This window comes from Eulemur rufifrons, chromosome 16 (genome assembly GCF_041146395.1).
Source record: "Eulemur rufifrons isolate Redbay chromosome 16, OSU_ERuf_1, whole genome shotgun sequence".
In the NCBI taxonomy this organism is placed as follows: domain Eukaryota; kingdom Metazoa; phylum Chordata; class Mammalia; order Primates; family Lemuridae; genus Eulemur; species Eulemur rufifrons.
The window spans coordinates 69,093,953-69,112,995 of NC_090998.1; the positions used below are offsets into that span (position 1 = coordinate 69,093,953).

General features: G+C 36.7%; 1 protein-coding gene across 2 annotated transcripts in view; it reads right to left on the reverse strand.

Moving 5' to 3' along the window:
* Positions 1-19,043, reverse strand: part of POC1B (POC1 centriolar protein B) — a 90,289-nt gene that overhangs the window by 34,888 nt on the left and 36,358 nt on the right. The window contains exons 5-10 of one of the 2 annotated variants that reach the window (XM_069491261.1): positions 13,833-13,940; positions 13,592-13,707; positions 12,321-12,454; positions 10,151-10,219; positions 9,231-9,383; positions 1,081-1,161 (exon numbers count right to left, since the gene is read on the reverse strand). In XM_069491261.1, coding sequence (XP_069347362.1) covers positions 1,081-1,161; positions 9,231-9,383; positions 10,151-10,219; positions 12,321-12,454; positions 13,592-13,707; positions 13,833-13,940 — 661 coding nt within the window. The remainder of the gene's footprint in view (positions 1-1,080; positions 1,162-9,230; positions 9,384-10,150; positions 10,220-12,320; positions 12,455-13,591; positions 13,708-13,832; positions 13,941-19,043) is intronic. The other variant, XM_069491262.1, reaches the window with a different exon arrangement.

The following is a 19,043-nucleotide window of genomic DNA, read 5'->3' on the forward strand; positions in this document are numbered from 1 at the left end:
GCAAGTTTTAGATGTCTAGTTAATTTTTAATTCCATAAATAAGTTATTAAGGCAGAAATGCTGATAGGGTTATTTTATAAACATGAACACTGTAAGAGACAACACCACAGAGAAGCTTGAAGTCCCAGTTGTTACCAGTGATACCTTGAATTCCCTTTGACAATCAGCCCCTTGGTTACCCTCACTTGGTTTCTGTCACTGAAACTTCTTGTGAGAGATCTAGAAGTCTTCTCTGATGTGAATTAAAGCTGAAAGGACCCTTAAATAATTAGAGTGCTTTCTGGTATAGGATAGACCCAAAATGGACTATTCCTCTGCAGAATTCCTCTACAATAAATACTACTGGAGAGTTTGTAATGTCATATGTCAGGGCTTTTTGTTTTCTTATTTGGCCACTGTTAAAAACTTAGCCAAAATATTCAACTAAATTGACACTCTAACAGCAGTGTCAAAGACTAGGCTGTTCTTCTCATTTGTTCTTACAACTAGTTTTGCACTGACTAGCAGAATCAACTGTGTCAAAGGTTTGCCTTGAAAAGATTAAGCAGACTTCTAAATTGAAAAGCTAAAACTCTACTCTTTGAAGACTTTTAATACGTTAAATAAATGCATTTATTTGAAAAAATAAATTATATATGTATGATTTTTATAAACAAAATTGCAAGTATTAGAAATACTTCTGAATTTCTGGAGAATCCATCAAAAGAGATTAACAAAGGGAACTGACTGCTTTTCCTATAGCTTCTAGAGAGAAGACTAGAAGTTAAGTTTAGCACCTCTGAAAGACAAATGACAAAGTAGTAGGGAATCTGCCCTGTGAGATGGCATGTGAAATGTCACCTGGGTGGCAGATGAGACAGTGAGTATGGATTAGATTGAGCTCAGGGTCCTTAAAATTGGTGCTGCTCCCCCTTGTGGCCATTCAGATACATTGTAAATGTGACTTGTATAAGGTTCTTTCTGGACTAGAATGTTGGGCTACTTAGCCCACATTTTATCCCCTCCCCCCTGCTTCTTAAAGAAAATGGATTGTGCCAAATAACTAAACACCACTTAAATGTCAAAAAACAAAAAACTTACTGTGGTAGAAGCAAAAGAAAAGATATCCACAACAGGGGGAGTTGAGCTCTGCAAATCGATTACCTCAAGCTTTGGATTAATCTGTGTGTATACATAAAAAAAATTCATATGAGATTTTTATACCATTAGAAACCGAATGCTATTTGTAAAAACCTAGAGTATATTTCTTAATATATTCTAAAATTAAAATATATTGGTATATTCATTAATAGGGAGACAAAAATTTTTAGTAAAATATTAGCCTAACCAATCCTATCAATGTAAAAGAAAAGATCATTATGACAAAGCTGAATTTATCCCAGAAATAAAAGACTGTGTTCACTTTAGAAAAATCAATGAAATTTATCTACAAAGGGATACTAAAAATAAAATAAAATGACCCACCTTAAAAGATGCAGAAAAAAATCCTAGTCAGTTCAGTAAGACAAGAAAAGGAAATAAAAGATGTTAAGATGTAAGAATTAGAAATAAACAAATAAATAGTCATTCATATATAATTATCTATGAAGAAATCCCAAAAGAATATATTGCTAAATAATTAGAACTAATAAGAAAGCTTAAGAAGATTTCTAGACCCAAAATCAATATGCAAAATCAACTGCATTTCCAGCACACAATTAGAAAATGTAAATTTTAGGCCTGGCACAGTGGCTCACACCTGTAATTCTAGCACTCTGGAAGGCCGAGGCAGGAGGATTGCTTGAGCTCAGGAGTTCGAGGCCAGCCTGAGCAAGAGCAAGACCCCGGCTCTACAAAAAATAGAAAAATTAGCTGGGTGTAGTGGGATGTGCCAGTAGTCTCAGCTACTCAGGAGGCTGAGGCAGGAGGATCACTAGAGCCCAGGAGTTTGAGGTTGCAGTGAGCTACAAGGATGACACTGCACTGCACTGTAGCCGGGGTGACAGAGTAAGACTTTGTCTCCAAACAAAAAAAAAAAACAACGAAGGTAAATTTTAAAAAGACACCATTTACAGTACTTTAAGATTTTTTAAAAATACATCAGAAAAAACATACAAAGATGTGTAAGACCTTATGAAAAAAAGAATAAAACATGCTATTAAATAAAGCTCAAATAAATAGGAAGCTATATAATAAAGAGCTCAGAAGCAGAGTGTTGTATATATAGAAAATAAATATAAGAGAAAAATGGCACCACAAATCAGCAGAGGAAGGGTGATTTGTAATTGAAAAAACTTTCAATCTGTAATTGAAAAACTCACTATATGGATTCCTGCCTAATACTACATACAAAGGTGGGCATTTAGAAAGCTAAATGTTATGTTAAAACTCTAAAGTTAATAGAAATAAATGTATAAGAATATCATTGTAAACAGAGGCTGAAAAAATTACCTTAAAAATGGCAAAAGCAAAACCATAAGGCAAAACAGAACAATACAACCCCCCCAAAACTGATGTATCTGATTATACCAAAATTCAGGATTTCTGTTTAACAATGGTCATCACAAAGTTAACAATGAGCTAACTGAAGAGGAGGAGATATTATGATGTTGAAAATGGAGGAAGGACAAACATCTAAAATATATAAGACAAACCTATAAACCAATGTAAAAAGGACAGCAACACAGGAAAAAAATTATAGAAGTGAAAACCTAATAATTAATCAGCATATGAAAAGATATTCAGAAACATTAGTAATGAGAAAAGTAGAAATTAAAGCAAACTACCACTTAATACCTATTAGATTGCAAAAACTAGAAAGCTCAATAATGCCAGCATTGTTTATAGCAGCATTTTTTTGTAATGGCCAAAAAACAATTGGAAACACCCCAAATATCTGTCAGCAATAAAAGAGATTGTGGGAATTACTACTGTGATGAATTCATTAGAATACTATACAGCAGTGGAAACAAATGAAATAGAACTATGTGTAACAACATATGATTACATGAATTCAGAATTTATATTATGAATCTCAGATTTTAATTTTAAATGAAAAAGTGGGCTGGGTGAGATGGCTCATTCTTGTAATCCCAACACAGCACTTTGGGAGGCTAAGGTGGAGGATCGCCTGAGGCCAGGAGTTCAAGACCAGCCTGAGTAATATAGTGAGATCTAGTCTCTACAAAAAATACAAAAACTAGCTGGGCATGGTGGTGCGCACCTGTAGTCCCAGCTACTTGGGAGGCTGGGAGGGAGGACTGCTTGAGCCCAGTTCAAGGTTGCAGTGAGCTATAATTGGACCACTGCACTCTAGCCTAGGAGACAGAACGAGACACTGTCTCTAAAAAATAAAAAAATGAAAAAATGGAAAAAGCAAGTTACAAAAAATATTCAATGATTCAATTTATATGAAGTTCAAAATCATTTAAAACTAAACAATATTTAATTGTAGATTCAAACATATATACTAAAGTGACAAAGAAAAGCAAGAGAATGATTACTAGAATGGTGACTACCTTTGAGGGAGGTTATTTCAGAATTCAAAACGATCAAAAAAATTCAAACATGATGAATATAAAGAAGGAAACAAAGGGCAACAAAGATAACAGAACTTTATGCCAGACGAACAGTGCCAACTACTGAAGAACCTCAAAGAAGAAAGTGCTGCACTTAGATAGTGAGAAACGCTTCCTATGGAGGAACCACAGCTTAAGAGGGCGCTTTAAAAAAAGGTCTAGAAAATAAAAACAAAAACAGACCAACAGAGATGAGTTAAAGAGCATTCCTCAGGATAGCAGCAGAATACTGACACAATGCTTTTACATAGGAGTAGAAAGAAGAGACAAGAGAGGTTGGCAAGGGACAAATTGTGAAGGGTGAAGGAATTTGGGAAGGCACAGAAAGTTGGAGGCTAAATGTGCTTCAGAAAGAGTAATCTGACAGGAACATGTAGAATATCAAGAATAAATTAGGGATGGCAGTGAGGACACAACCGCAATAGTCCAGGACTGCAGCAATGAGGGCTGAGCCAGTGATGAGAGGAGTGCAATGGTTTTAAAAGCACTTATGCTTGACGGACATAGCTGTAGCTTTAGAAATAGTAAGAACATTTTATAATTATCCAGCCAATGTGTTAAAGGGGGCTGTGCACATACCCGGTAATTGCCATGTTAAAGTAAAGAAGGGATAAACCTGTGCAAGGTGAGAATGAGCTACCAGCTCAGCTAGTCAAAACCTTTATTTCTTTCTGGCTGTTCCAGACAGCAGAACAGCCTCCTCCTGGTAGCTCTGAGTCTGGAGTTGAGGCAAAGATAAGAAAACTCAGGATGATTATTTTCCTTTCAATCTTAGGCTTGCTGTTCAAAGAGACTGCTTGCAGACGTTTTATTCTCTTTAATCTACTGCCACCTAGTGTAGCTAGGAAATTGTTTACCTATGAAAATACAACCTGGTTTCACCATCTGAAATTGGAACTGCTCAAAAAATTTAAATCACATGGAAAGAATCAGCACCTCTCATGAAAAATTCTTGACCTTCTACAAGGTGGAAAACTTTTGATGAAACTAACAGTATTTTACTGCATTGTGGAACAATTTGCTGCCACATAAACTAAATAGAGCCAAAAATTCTTACTAAGTAAACGTTTACAGTCCTCTCCACAAAGAAAATATGCCGAGGGGGTTGACACAGTTAAATTCTTTGCTAGCTAACCTCCAGAAGTAGTAACAGTACCTTCCAGCTCCCAATCTTCATTAAAGGGAAGAACCCTTTTAGAATTAGAGTTGCCTTGAAATGGAGTGGGCTGCCTTATGAGAGGCTGAGTTCTCCATGGCTGAACAAGGATATATAATTGAGATTCATGAATGAGGAAAAGGTTAGCCTATATGACCTCAAAGGTACGATCCCACATCACACTCTGAGGTTCTGTGTGTCCATGATACTGAAGAGTCCATGAACATAGACACCTCTACTAACAGTTTCCATATCCCTTCACTAGTCTATAAGCTTCCCAAGGGCAAGGAGTATGCCCACGTTGTTCAGTGCTGCGTACTCTAAAGCTAGTATAACATCCAGGACACAGATACTTTAATATCTGTTAACAGGATAAAATTTAATTTTGATTATATTGAAGCATTACATCAAAGACGTTAAAAACACAGAATGGAGTCGGAGTTGAAATTCTAGTGCTGCCATTTACTACCTTTAATATTTAACTAACATACACTTCAGTGTCTCATGGGGATAAAAATGTTACTTCGTAGAGATTTCCGGGACATTAAATTACTTAATTTGTGTAAAGCATTTATAACAGTGTTGTATATGTGTTAAATATTATTATCACTATTAGCATGTAATCTCTGGAGAACATTTATTGAGGCCTAAAACATTATAAACATGTATCATAGCTAGAACTAAAATACAAGATAGGTAGGCAAGTGGTCATTTTTTAAAAATCATAAATAGTGATGTTTTTAACTTTATTAGAAGATTGAGATAAAAACGCAATCTCAGACTTGAAGACTTAAATTGATCGCTTGTAGTTTTCAACAATGAATCATGATGGTCAGACTATCATGAAAATTCTATTATATAAATATTTGGTTAAGTTAAAGGACATTTTCCTTCCTGCTAAATATCACACAGAACTTCTATATGCAATTTATGGATTAAGGTAATCTGGAATGGTCATAATAAAACTGAAAGCCACCAGAACAATTATTTTATTAATAAATTCTTCTTAACTAATTATAATCCCTTCTTATAATATTCTGCAATTCTCTTTGAATAAATATTTTGATGCCTTACTGTCACCAAGATCTATCATCATCCCTTAGAAGCTTCTACTGTCTTCCCATCAAAATATGCAAAAGAGGAGGGGACTGCTTAGGAGAAAAGTGTCGTGCACACACCTGCAATTTCCCCTTCAAGAAGGAAAGTTTGGTTTTGTCTGGGAGCAGGAAAGTGCAATTCAGCCTGTGACAGTCTGAAGAAGATAAAGTCAGCATGAACTAGTGATATGCCATAGCACAACGTGGGCAGGGTTAAGATACCTTGTGTAGAAATTAGGCTTCTTTCCTACCCCCACCCCCCCCAAAAAAGAAAAAGGCGTTGCTCTCATGTTTTTAATTAAGATGGAGTGCCTAGGCCTAATTAAGATGGAGTGCCTAGGCCAGGATCGCTACAAATGATCTATAGTTAGAAGGGTAGAAAGAACTCAGGAGGGGGCTGCTTCACACAGCGAGGATTTGATGTTTCATGTGGCCGCCTTTTCTCATCTACTCTAAAAGCAATCTGGCTATCACCCCCTCTGTCCGTGTAGGAATTATAATCAGCTGATACCCAAGATCTAAGACAACTGCAGGGGAAGCACTGAAGACTGGCAAATGGGTGGCTTTTGTAAAACGCCAATTTTTCCCCAGTGGAATGATACTGTACAATTCAAATGAGCCTCTTGGAAAACATAATAAAATACGAATCATAGAAATGCTATCTTGCTTCAAACTCAGAAATGAAATACTTATGGTTACTGCAAAATGAGAAAATTAGAAAAATTTTCTAGAAAGAAAATAATTCCTTTACTTACATACTATTTATTCTACATATTTTAATAATACCTGTTTCTTTAAATCATGAATACTAACCTCAAAACACTTTTTTCTAGTTTTTAAATATTTCCAAAGTAACGTGTAAGTTCATCTTGCCTAAAGCTTTGAAAAAAAATTTAATTTACGAAATTTACTATTTCAAAGTAAAATTTACTAATCATAAATAAATACAACACAATTTTTATTCAGACTTATACCATTCCATTCTAGGTGAAAGTTTGGAATTAAGTAGTCTCTTGGCTCTGTTTTGAAATAAAATTCTTAAAACACAATTTGGCACTTAATAATTATTTATTCATAATACTAAAATGCCCTCTGTCCAGAAAACTTTACATCCTTGCTTTATTATAGGAAATTTTTTTGAGGAAAAAAAGGAACAATTGGTTGTTCATATGCATGCAGGATCCTATCACCTCTCTGGCATTTTATTATCACAGGGTCTGAAAGTATTTTACAAAAATAAATGACATTGTATACCTAATTTAACCTAATTTTAACCATGTGTGCTTACAGATAATTTAAACTGTGTACACAGAAGCCGACTTCTTTGAGGCCACAAAAAAAAATTTCAGTCACAAGTCCCAACATTCTGTACAGTGTAACTGAACCTAATTCCATGATGAAAAGTCAGTTTTTAATAGAATTTTTAAGTGTATTTGTGAAAAATACAGTTGAGAGTGGCTTTGCATGGCTTGGATCATCCTGACCTAGCAATACAAAGCAACCCAACTGGTTTTACGGCTTTCTGGCTGCACCGTCAAAGCAGAGCCACTCAGACAACTCAGTGACATTATAAGGAAAGTCCAGCACTCTTAGTGGACTGGGGCTGACAGTAAATCACAGCGAAAATGGCTTGAGTCTCCATGCTGAGGTAGCGTGGAGTCCTGGAAACATTACCTAATGAAGTGAGGAGTAAGGAGACGCTGGCTCAGCCTACAGCTCTGCCACCCAACACTCCAGAAAGGCAGCCCAGTAGGTGACAGGGCAGCAGGGTATTTTCCTCCTGATCAAGCCCAGCCAAGCCACAGAGATGCTTGAATAAACAACACCAAGAGTGAGTAAGACCAGCTCGGATAACACAAGAAAAGACTACTCAAGTTAAATTAAAATATAGTTCACATATAATTTATGTGATCATAGGAGATCAACAAATACACTTATAATTGTAGAAACTGAAAAAAATGTGAAAAACAAATTATATCACGTTCTTTCTCTCAAGGAATAAAAGAAAAACAATGATGACACAATAAGCAGCATGAAGTAGTAAAGCAAAATAATTAAAAAAAAATCAGATGAACAGATAATAGTGATTTCTGATGTCAGCTCTTAGAATAGAAAAGGGCTTAAGAATCATGCAAAAAGGTAAGAAATAGGCTAACGCCAGCTAAGAATCCAGCAAAGATGAACTTCTCTTTGAAGGGAGTAGAACACCTAAATCTACAGGACCTAAAGGAACTTGTCAAAAAAACCCCCACAAGATAGATAATTATATATTCACCCATCCCTTCCATCCAGCCCTGACCTCTGTCCGATACCCAGTTGGTGTTACTCCCAAATGTGCACTCAGGGAAACCAGTTTGCTGGTGAGTACATGTGGTGCTTATTTTTCCATTCTTGGGATACTTATGCACACCTACATGATGAGTGCGATGTGCACTGTCTAGGGAATGGACACAATTGAAGCTCAGACTCGGGGGGATGGGGAGGCATGGGCAATATATAGAGCCTGAACTTTTGTACCCCCATAATGAGCTGAAAAACAAAAAAATTAAAAAAATTAAAAAAAAATTATATATTCAGGCCGGGCGCGGTGGCTCACGCCTGTAATCCTAGCACTCTGGGAGGCCGAGGCGGGTGGCTCGCTCAAGGTCAGGAGTTCAAGACCAGCCTGAACAAGAGTGAGACCTCGTCTCTACTAAAAATAGAAAGAAATTATATGGACAACTAAAATATATATATACAAAAAATTAGCCGGGCATGGTGGCACATGCCTGTAGTCCTAGCTACTCGGGAGGCTGAGGCAGTAGGATCGCTTAAGCCCAGGAGTTTGAGGTTGCTGTGAGCTAGACTGACGCCACGGCACTCACTCTAGCCTGGGCAACAGAGTGAGACTCTGTCTCAAAAAAAAAAAAAAAAAAATTCTTATATTCAAACCTATATATAAGTAAGCAATAAAATGGTCTCAATTATTAGATTTAATGCCTAAAGATTTCTTTCCTTTCCCTAAGATTTCTGTTTTGCTATAAAAGGGTTTTAAGATACCTAGCTTCAATAACTGTTATAAAAATTCTTGCCCTTCAGCCCTGTTATGACAGCCATCACATGACTCCCTAATCACGCACAGAATATGAAGCTAGTTCAGATTTCACAGTTACCGGAAGGCTTAGATTTAATTTCTCATTTCCTATGACTATCAACACTGTTTATGGGTCTTCAAGAAGCAAACGTCGAGGCTTTAACACTATTACATACTACCATATGTGTATAGTTACATTAAGGAAAACAATTGATTATTTCTCAAAGTGCTGCTGTTTTAAGGCAGGACTAGGTTTTATATAATTAGGTATAATTTCAAGTACCTAGTTGACCAACAGCCTCAAAATGTATGCCAAAATGTAGGATAAATATAAACAAAATACTCACTTCAACAGTCTCAATCTTTCCCTCATGGGGATGTGGGGTTCTTGGGTAGGTATCAAGAAGATGTGGTGGTGAATCAAAATGTAATCTTTTGAGATTTCTTTTATTAAGAGCTTTACAAGGCAATTCATCAAAGTTAGTCCTCCATAATAAGACCTATAAAGAAAGTCAATGATATTGGCAGTTATTGACTTGCATGTACAAGCAACTGAACTGATTTTTTAAAAGTGAATATGCAGAATTATCCCCCAAAGTAGTCAGACGGCTTAGATATCTATTTCAAAAATGTTACTATTTCTCAACACTTTGTTTTAGATGTGGTAGGGGAGAGATTTAGCATTTCGAATTGGCTTCATATCTAGTCTAAAATTCATATTAAGAAAATATCCTTGTTACAATTGCCCGCAGCGTTAAAATAATTTAAAAAAAAATCTCCTTATCTTAAAATTCCCTCCCCCTCTCAAAGCCCATTTTGGCTTGATCATCCACTTTATTCAATAAATTTGGCTGCAAATGACTCTTGGTCAATTTCAAATAAATGCAGATTCACTATATAAATGATTTATATTTGTAGTCCTCAAGAAACTTCACATTTGAAGAAACAAGACATACAGACAAAAGATGAGGCAATAACTTAAGCAGAAGTGCTACGTACTTACTGAAAATTGGCATTCAGTGTCAGCTACATATATAATTATATGTAAGAATGAGCAAAACAAGATAACTATTTGAGTTCCAAAAACTTATCAGAACTGGTACTATTTCAGCTATGAGATAGCAGACTTCATGGCACTACATTAAAATATAAATTCATTGATAATAATCTTAACATATTCAAACTAGTTGGTTGTAAAAATCTTAGCTGAGGTCAGGGATTCCTTTATGCAAATCAAACCAAAGAGAGAGCTAAAAAATTTGCAAACCTGTGCGTCTGCACCTCCTGATGTAAATAGCTCTCCGCCTTTTGAAAATGAAACAGTAAAGACAGGTCCCTAAGAAACAAAGGGAGATAAAATACAAAAAACACTTGGTGAGACTTTTTCATGGCCAAGAGGATTGTGAATACCAATTTTTATCCTAATTTATGTAGATTACTTATACAATAAGTGTGATAGAACATACCCAGTTACCAGCAACTAATGCTGGCAAAATAAAGATAATCAAAGAACCAATTCAATTACATTAAAACACAAATAAGTGACACTAAAAAAAGAAATTCTAAAAATTAATAAGAAAATAACCCTCTTCTCCTTTCAAGAAAAACTTGTACATGTGTAAATTGATAAGAATTTCTGTTAAGATATTCTGGCTTTGGACTTTATATTCAACTAATCACTAGCAGAGACTGGATGATAAATATGTAGGTGATGGGAATGAGACTATATAAACAAAGGACATTTCCTGGCCACAACAGGCTTCACTGAGTTCTTCCTTCACGTAGGCAACAGTGAATCACTAAAAGTTGTAAGAGCAGGACACAGACATGGACAGGAGGAGAGCTGTGATTGATGAAAATTAGCATCACAATTGTGAGAATGAATTGGAGTAAGAATGATGGCTGGGGGGCAGTTAGGATGGTTGGAGGACTGTTATCTAGGTGAGAAGTAATGAGAACTTGACATTGAGCAATTACTGCAGAGTTGGGCAAGACTGGACTTAGAGGCACATGAAGCATAGCCTTTAGTTAAAATAAAAGTAATTACTTCTCATCTCAAAAATATTCATGTATTCTATTTGTTTTTAATATGTCCTTAATCTATACAAGAAAAGTTTTGGGGGAAAACATCTTGTATTTTTCCAAGTAGATCATCCCACAGACTTCGGTTATCGTAGCTTCAAAAACACCTTCACCTTCAGACTATGAAAAATTCCATCTCTTTGTAGAGTGTTTTTCTTCTAAAATACTGTGTTTATCTTTTCCCCCCTATTATTCTGTACTTCTTTCATGGATATTTCAACCCTTAGCTACTTTTACTGGTTGTGTTTATTCTTCCTAAATCCATGGATATGCATATTTCTGAGATGGCTAGTGTCTATTTCTGCTTCACCCTAATGCTTCTGCAGCATAAATGATAAAGCAAAGCAGGAAACCAGGCAAGATATATGAAAGTAGAAAGAATCCTTTTTCTTCTAGACCACAAAGCTCATTCTATTTCTAGATACAAACAGGTTATACTTGGTTAAAAGGAAGTACCTAGTACATCAAAAAAAAAAAAAAAAGGAAAGGATGTATACTAAAAAATTCAGAGAAGTTTGAATATTTACTCAGAAGGGAAGAATAGTTTATATATTCAAACAAAAATTTCTCTTTAATGCATTCTATGGGTGGGGGTATCTTTGCATTGGCTCAATAAATAGCACCCCTCTTCCTCCCTTGGTTCTAGATCATTTGAGAAATAAGACATAGGAATAAGGCATATGAGAACCAAAATGTCACCTTTCCTTACAGATAAGTGCTTGCTCTCTCAAAAAGAGAATGTGGCTTTTATCTGTAAGGTAAATGGGCTTTCTAGAACTGACACCCAGAATGAGTGAGGTTTGACTAACTAAGTCACAGGCAACACGAGACAAGGGCAGATCTCCCCACAAAAAGTATCAGAAGAAAACAGTGAGAATAGGCTCACTCTCTAGGGCAGGAGAGCAGAAGGTGTTGGGCTATGGTTGCCAAATTTCTCCTTCTAAACTCACCAATCAGATGAGTGAAAGCAGTAAATGAGGGGCATGACAGGCAAAGAGCGTCAGAGTTAGTGGGAGAGTCTCTGCATGAGGGGAGAGCTCAGCAATAGGGAATACACTTACCCATCCCAGCCAATTTATACAACATACTGATAAAGACAGCAGTAGAGGATTCATTTAATGGCCACTGAAAAATATGCATTGATTTTGGCAAGAATTACAATAAATAATATTTTAAAGAGTTGCTTCCAGAGTATAAAAACATAGGCTTGGAAGTAAAAAAAATTTTGTGATAGCAGCAATGTGTGTGTCATGTCTGGAAAAATAATAAAGGCATATAATAAATGGATCAACACTTTAAAATATGTAATATTTTATATTTTTATATATAAAAAGCAAAAATCTTAGTGTTAGTACCGTATGTCCTTGAAGTGTATATATGAGCCTTCCTTCTAAGAGATCCAGGATCTTAAGCGTGCCATCTGAAGAAGCAGTGATGAGGTAGTTCCCCGAAGGATGGAATGACAGACAGTTAACTCCACCACTGTGAACTGATTTGTAGAAAATAAAAACAGAAAGTTCAGAGAACAATTCTTAATTTTAAAGATACCCCTTTTTGCCTTAGTAGCAACATTAGGTTCAAAGTAAGAATCAATTACAACAATATCTCCACAACACCAAAATTCTATATAGCTCATCAAAACGAGTAAGTATGTTGGCATCATACAAGATTAAGCTTCTGGCTAGTGAGACGGAATAACTAAAAACAAGACCTTGTCATGGAAAGATAATCTTATTGATCACATAACTATAAAGTTTTTGTATACGTTACCAATATAACCAACAGTTGATTACTACCAGCTCATATAAGGTATATGACCTGGCCTCAAATTTAATTTAGTAACCAATTAGTGGCTTGGGATTAAGGGGTGAAGAATGTGAAGATATATTTGAAGAAGGGCACAGTCCTGCCATCATGTTGGAGAATTCATTTCTGGATATCATCCTTCCAATAGGAGGCAGTATAACACAATAATCAAAAGTTTATTCTATGCACTTATAAGCAGGAAGATCTAAGTCAGTTCTATCAATTATTTGAGCAAGTTACTTTCTCTCTTTAAGCCTCAATTTCCTTATCTTTAAAACAGGTGGTAACAATGATACTTCTTAGGAATATTGTGAGGATTTAGCACAGCATCTGCTACATGTTAAATACTGAATAAGTGATAGCTACTTATGTAAAATAATAATGTGGACTTAATATAAATCCAATATAAACCAAGAAAATCAATTCACTTCTCTTTTAGCCTCAATACACAGGCATAGCAGGATGTTGTTTGTACCAGTTATAACACCTATTTGTGCTCACACACCTCCCTGTGAGTCAGAACTCAGAGTCAATTTCATTCCCTGACTTCTCACTCAATGCAGATAATCAGAGTTTGAAGATCTTACAGTAACTTATTTTCTTCTAGCCCTAACATCATTTTTAAGGTCCCTTTACCTCCCTCTTCCCTGCAGCTTCTCAGTCCCTGCTATTGATGGGAACCAACTATACTCTTCTCTAGCCAATTCCAAGGCAGCCCAGGGCCCTCACGGAGAGGGCCAAAACACACCAAGAAGGAGAATGGGTCCTTCCCAGAGAAGCCCATTCAATAATTGAATTTTTTTGTTAGGGAAATTATTACCTTGATAATGCTGGAGTAATTTGTTCACTCTTATATCCCAGATTTTCACAGTTTGATCAGAACCTGCTGAAGCTATGCATGTACCATTAGGGTTAAAATCCACAAAATTTGCAAATCTAGGAGGAAAGAATAAGATGGTCTAATATTTCAATTTTTCTACTCTCATTTCTTTACTTAAATTGTTATAATTAAACATCTCCTTAACAAACTAACCCACATAAATGTACATGACTGTACTTACCCTACAGAATCTGAGAAGTTATTAACACACTGCTTATTTGTGGTATCCCAAATTTTAATAGTTTTATCCTCACTACATGAAACAATTAATCTTCCATCAGGTGAAAATCTGGAAAGCAGAAGAAATATTTGATTTGTGAAAGGCTCCTGACAAATCCTCACCCTCACCTCCACAGCACTTACAAGTCAGGCTGTACATATCAAATACCAGCGACCACTGTTACCATACCACGCAGCCAAGCCATATTCTGCAAGCAACATCTTTCCCACTAAATGTCATCATGACAGACAACACTGACAGACCATTAAAAAGGTCAACCCAGGCTGTGTAGACTAACCAATTGTCTTTTTTCCCTTTTATTCTTTTATTCAAATAATTTAGTTTTATGTCTTCTGCTCTAGGTTTTTGATTCAACTCTCCACTCCTGCCAAGCCAAGTACCTTGTATTTTTTAAAGTACTCTGTTTCTTTCCTCTATTTCTGTCATTTTCCAGTGTTATCTGTATGATCCAAGAAAGCCTTTATCACTCATCTCACCAAGCCTGTAGTGAAACTTTCTGTTAAGAAACGGACTGGTATGTTGAGAATTAAAACGAAGTGATATCACTGACAAAGAACTTAACTGCCCACGCCTGTAACTTCCTGTACTTGGGGAGGCCAGAGAGCTCCAATGGACTGAAAATAGGACAACTCATTTATACAGAAGTTCCTTTCTGGACAGACCTATCATCTATACGCCTCATTAAGGAGCAAATGAGAAAAATCTCAGACGTCTTGTCTTCTGCTTATAAGCTGTCTATTCCTTTAAGATCCTTTCCAAGGTTCTTTTGTTATTTTTCTCCTAAGTACCTTTGAAAATTAGATGGAAGTGCAGAGGACCAAAAAGAAAATGAAGACTAATTTTAGACTATTAGGAAACTATGAATAGTATTTTTATTACTAATATTTTAGCAATAACAAAAACCAAAAAAGACAGATTTAGGTAATAGACTGATTAGGTTTCAATTTTACTTCTATGCCCAGAGTCAAGATTATTATAAGTCATCAACTGAGGGTGTGGAATATAATCAAAGGCTTTCCTTTTTGTTCTCCCCAACCCTCATTCTTAAGGTTGACCTAAAAAAATAATTCTTCCTGACAGAAATGCTTGACTCTGGCATTTATGGATTCACAGGTGAAACAAAAAGACACACACAAGCATAATTAAGTTCTATGTGAAATAATATTTAGAAACTCAAGAAAATAACCTTGCAAGGAAAAATCTTCCATGCTGGGTAGTTTACCCTGACTTTATAATAACAAGTAATATATTATTAATCTTTTCCTCCAGAAAATACGTGAGAAAGATTCAAATATGAAGGACCATATTATAGAAATACTCTAAATAGAAGAAACTTATTTTACATAGACTCTGGAGAAGAAAAATCTACTCAGTACCCCCATGAAAATAAACTTTGCATAATAATTGTAAATGACTAATGCAAGGAATCAAATTGTGTTTCTTAATAAGCTATCTTTTTTAAAAAAATTACTTAATATGAATATCATAAGTGACAAGAATATTTCTGAGAAGACTTGATTCTTATATTTTGAGAAAGCAATGATGAAAAAAATATTAATAAGATGAAATGATCACATAATAATAAAATACAAAAATATTCATCCTACAACATTATTGGCCGAACCCCACCACCACTATCACGTCATGATCATACCCACATTTATCGAGTACATATGTCCTAGAATAGTTCTTAAAACATTACTGATAGCAACTCATTTAATCTTCAAAATAATCCTATAAAACAGATGCTACTATTTGCCTTAATTTACAGATGAATAAACTGAGGCACATAAAGCATCAGTAACTGCCAGAGTCACTGAGTTAATAAGGGGAGGGGTCCAGATTTGAGTCAGGCAGCCTGTTTCCATAGCCAAACTTCTGAGCCACTGTGCTTAAGTCTCTGGCAAAAAGGAAAGTTTATTCTACTGGCCACATTACTTAGAGCACTGGAAGTTCTGTGTGGCTTCTGTGTAAACAACAGAAAGTTCTCAAGTGGAAGGGGACCGTGACGCAGTGCTCTTAGGAGGCTATAGACTATCTTTAATGAAAATCTGTGTGTGTTGTCATAAGCTGTAAGTAAAACAGGCACGGTCCCTGTCCTCGAGGAATTTATGGGGAAGATATTCACCCACTGATTCACTCAAAGATATATCGAGCACCTGCCAGTACCTGGCACTGGGCACTGCCCTGGGTAATAGGAATGTAGTCATGAATGAGACTGATAAGATCCCTGCCCTCACGAGGCTTTTATTCTGGGGAGGAGGAAGGAGGGAGGGCACACAAATAATATAATTTTAGAAAGCGATATGAAAAAAGTTTGTAACCAAAAAGGCACCAATTTGTCACTAGAAGCTCCATAGAAGAAACAGGATTTTAAAGAAACTTGTGAATGAGGAAAAGCATATATCTTGGTCAGCTAAAGATCCACCCTGAACAGGAGGGTCCACAGCCTGGAAGAAATTTCTGAGCACAAAAGAAATGAAGAGGGTATGAACCTCAGATAAGCGAAGAATGCAGGTGGTGGAAGGGAAGAAGCTGGTACCCGAGGGAGAGGATGTTTCTCCCTTCAACTTAAAACAACCTAAGGGCACGCAGAGTCCTCCCCCCTGCTCTGGATACCACATTATAATCCCTGCATATATGCTCTGTATATATTTTTTGCCTTTGGGGGCCGAAAGCGAGGATGATAGTTTGTATTTTCTCCTCCTCCCTTTTATGTTTCATCAGATACATCAAAAATAGGTTAAGACCAATAAAACAGGCTTCTCTTTGCTCTGACTTTGAGCAGGAAAGGTAAGTCCTTTACTGTCAGGGCTCAAATAACATCTAACTGGGCTGTTAATTTTAAGAATGTAAAGAAGATATAAAATTTCTACTGAGACATTAATAGATTTCTGACTCTCTAATTCACTTCTACGCAACCACCTTTTAAAACTGCCAGAGAGTGTGTCACCAAGATGGATATTACATTAGTCAACAGTGACTAATGGATCAGCAGACGTAAGGCATCTGAGCAGTTAACTGAACGACCATCGAACCCCTTAAAATTCATTTGTACTCATTCAATAGAATGAGGAAATTCTTGAACTTCTTTCTAGAAAAATGGATTCACACATCCTTGAGAGTAGTGCAAATTATATAACAGGAGTTCTTTAACTTGGAATCTATGTAGTTCCTGAAACTGTATGTAAAATGTTATGTCTATATGCATAGTCACGGAGTTATTCATTCATTACGGAACCAAAAGGGTCCATGAAAAATTTTAAAGTGCTTTCATGAGAAATCCAAATTTTCCCTTGAATATTTCTTATCATTAGTAATATTCCATAAAAACACATTTCCAGCCCTCAGGGCTCTGAGACCAAACAAGGTAGGCACTGTTCCATGTCGTGTGAGAAAAATCATTAGTAAGAGGAACTCTGAAACCTAGCAGCTCTTCAATAGGAGGAAGCAGTAAAAAGTAGTGGAAATAAGACTGCCCAGTAAGCAGAGTCCTGAACTCTAGGGCCAATTCTGCAACTGCCTGGGTGTAACCTTGTGAAACTCACAACCACACTGACCATTGTTTCCTAGTTGTATTATGAGGGAGTTTGGATTGCAGTCAGCCCTAAAATTTTCATAGACTCATTAAAAAAAAAAAAAATTGGCAGTCTCCAAGTTTGCTTTGATAGGATATGGTGTGTTTATAGACAAAGGTGAAGTCTGAGGCAATAAACAAAATATTTATGTTTTTTAACTGTTGGTCAGCATTAGAAGAGAAACCATCTGTTGACTACAGTAACAAGATTCATTTCTGCAACTCCTGAGAGACAAAAAGCAGATGAAAAAGATTAAGTATGCCATGAAACATGCTAATTATTTGTTGCCTCATTTACTACCTTTGTGCCCAGACTTCACTCTTGGAATCTCCACTCGTAAGTATAACTGCCTACTGGGCGTCTCCTCTTGGATATACTGCAGGCACTTCCAACTCTGAACTTATCCAAGTATGAACTCATCCTCTTCCTCCCCAAACTGCTCCTTCTCCAGTGTTCTTTTTCTCAGTAAACAGTCTCTCAAGCCAGAAACCCAGGAGTCATGCTTGCTTCCTCCTTCTCCTCCACTTCCTCCATCCCAATCCATTATCAGGTCCTGTCTCCGCAAACCATAATCGGTCCTGCTATCTTCCATGCTCCACAAGCAACAAAAGTGATAGACGATTGCTAGGTAGATGCTTTATTTATTTATTCATTCATTCACTCATTCACTCATTCATTTAGAGACAAGGCCTCGCTCTGTCACCCAGGCCAGAGTGCCATGGCATCATCAGAGCTCACTACAACCTCAAACTCCTGGGGGGTCAAATGATCCCTCTGCCTCAGCCTCCTGGGTACCTGGGACTATAAGTACATGCCACCATGCCCGGCTAATTTTTACTATTTTTTGTAGAGACGGGGTCTTGCTCTTGCTCAGGCTTGTCTCGAACTCCTGGCCTCAAGCAATCCTCTGCGTCAGCCTCCCTGAGTGCTAGGATTACAGGCGTGAGCCACCACACCCGGCCTAAAAGTAATCTTTAAATCTCAAATCAAATGCGGTCACTCTTCTGCTTAAAACCTTTTGGTGGTTTCACATTTCCCTTGAAGAGAAGTCTGACGTGGGGACCACTGCCCACAGTCTTCCATCACTCTCCCCTCCTGGGCACCGTCCCCATCTTCTCTTAGGTCCTTGCGCTGGCATATGTTTTTCCTCACATGCTCGTCCCTGTGCCTCAAACACGGCCCCCTACTCTTTACCTAGCTTTAAATATGGAGAAGGATTTTACACATCCTTCAGGTTCTCTGCTTCTATTCACTTCCTCAGGAAAAGCCTTCCTAAACACTGCACCCTAACTAGGTCAGCACCCCAGGATGTGTTCTTAGAGTAGCCCACATTCACAGTTAACATCTCACTTATGACTAAGTGGTCTGTTTGCTTGCCTAAAAGAATGTAAGCTCTAAGAAGAGAGAAACCACATCTGTCCCATTTAGTGTTCTATCCTCAGACACAATGCCTGACATTGAGTAGGTCCTCAGTAAATATTTAGGGAACAATAATAATAATAATAATAATAAAAAACAAAGTTTTCGAGGGAATTGGGGCTAACTTCATATCATATATAACCAATGAGACCTG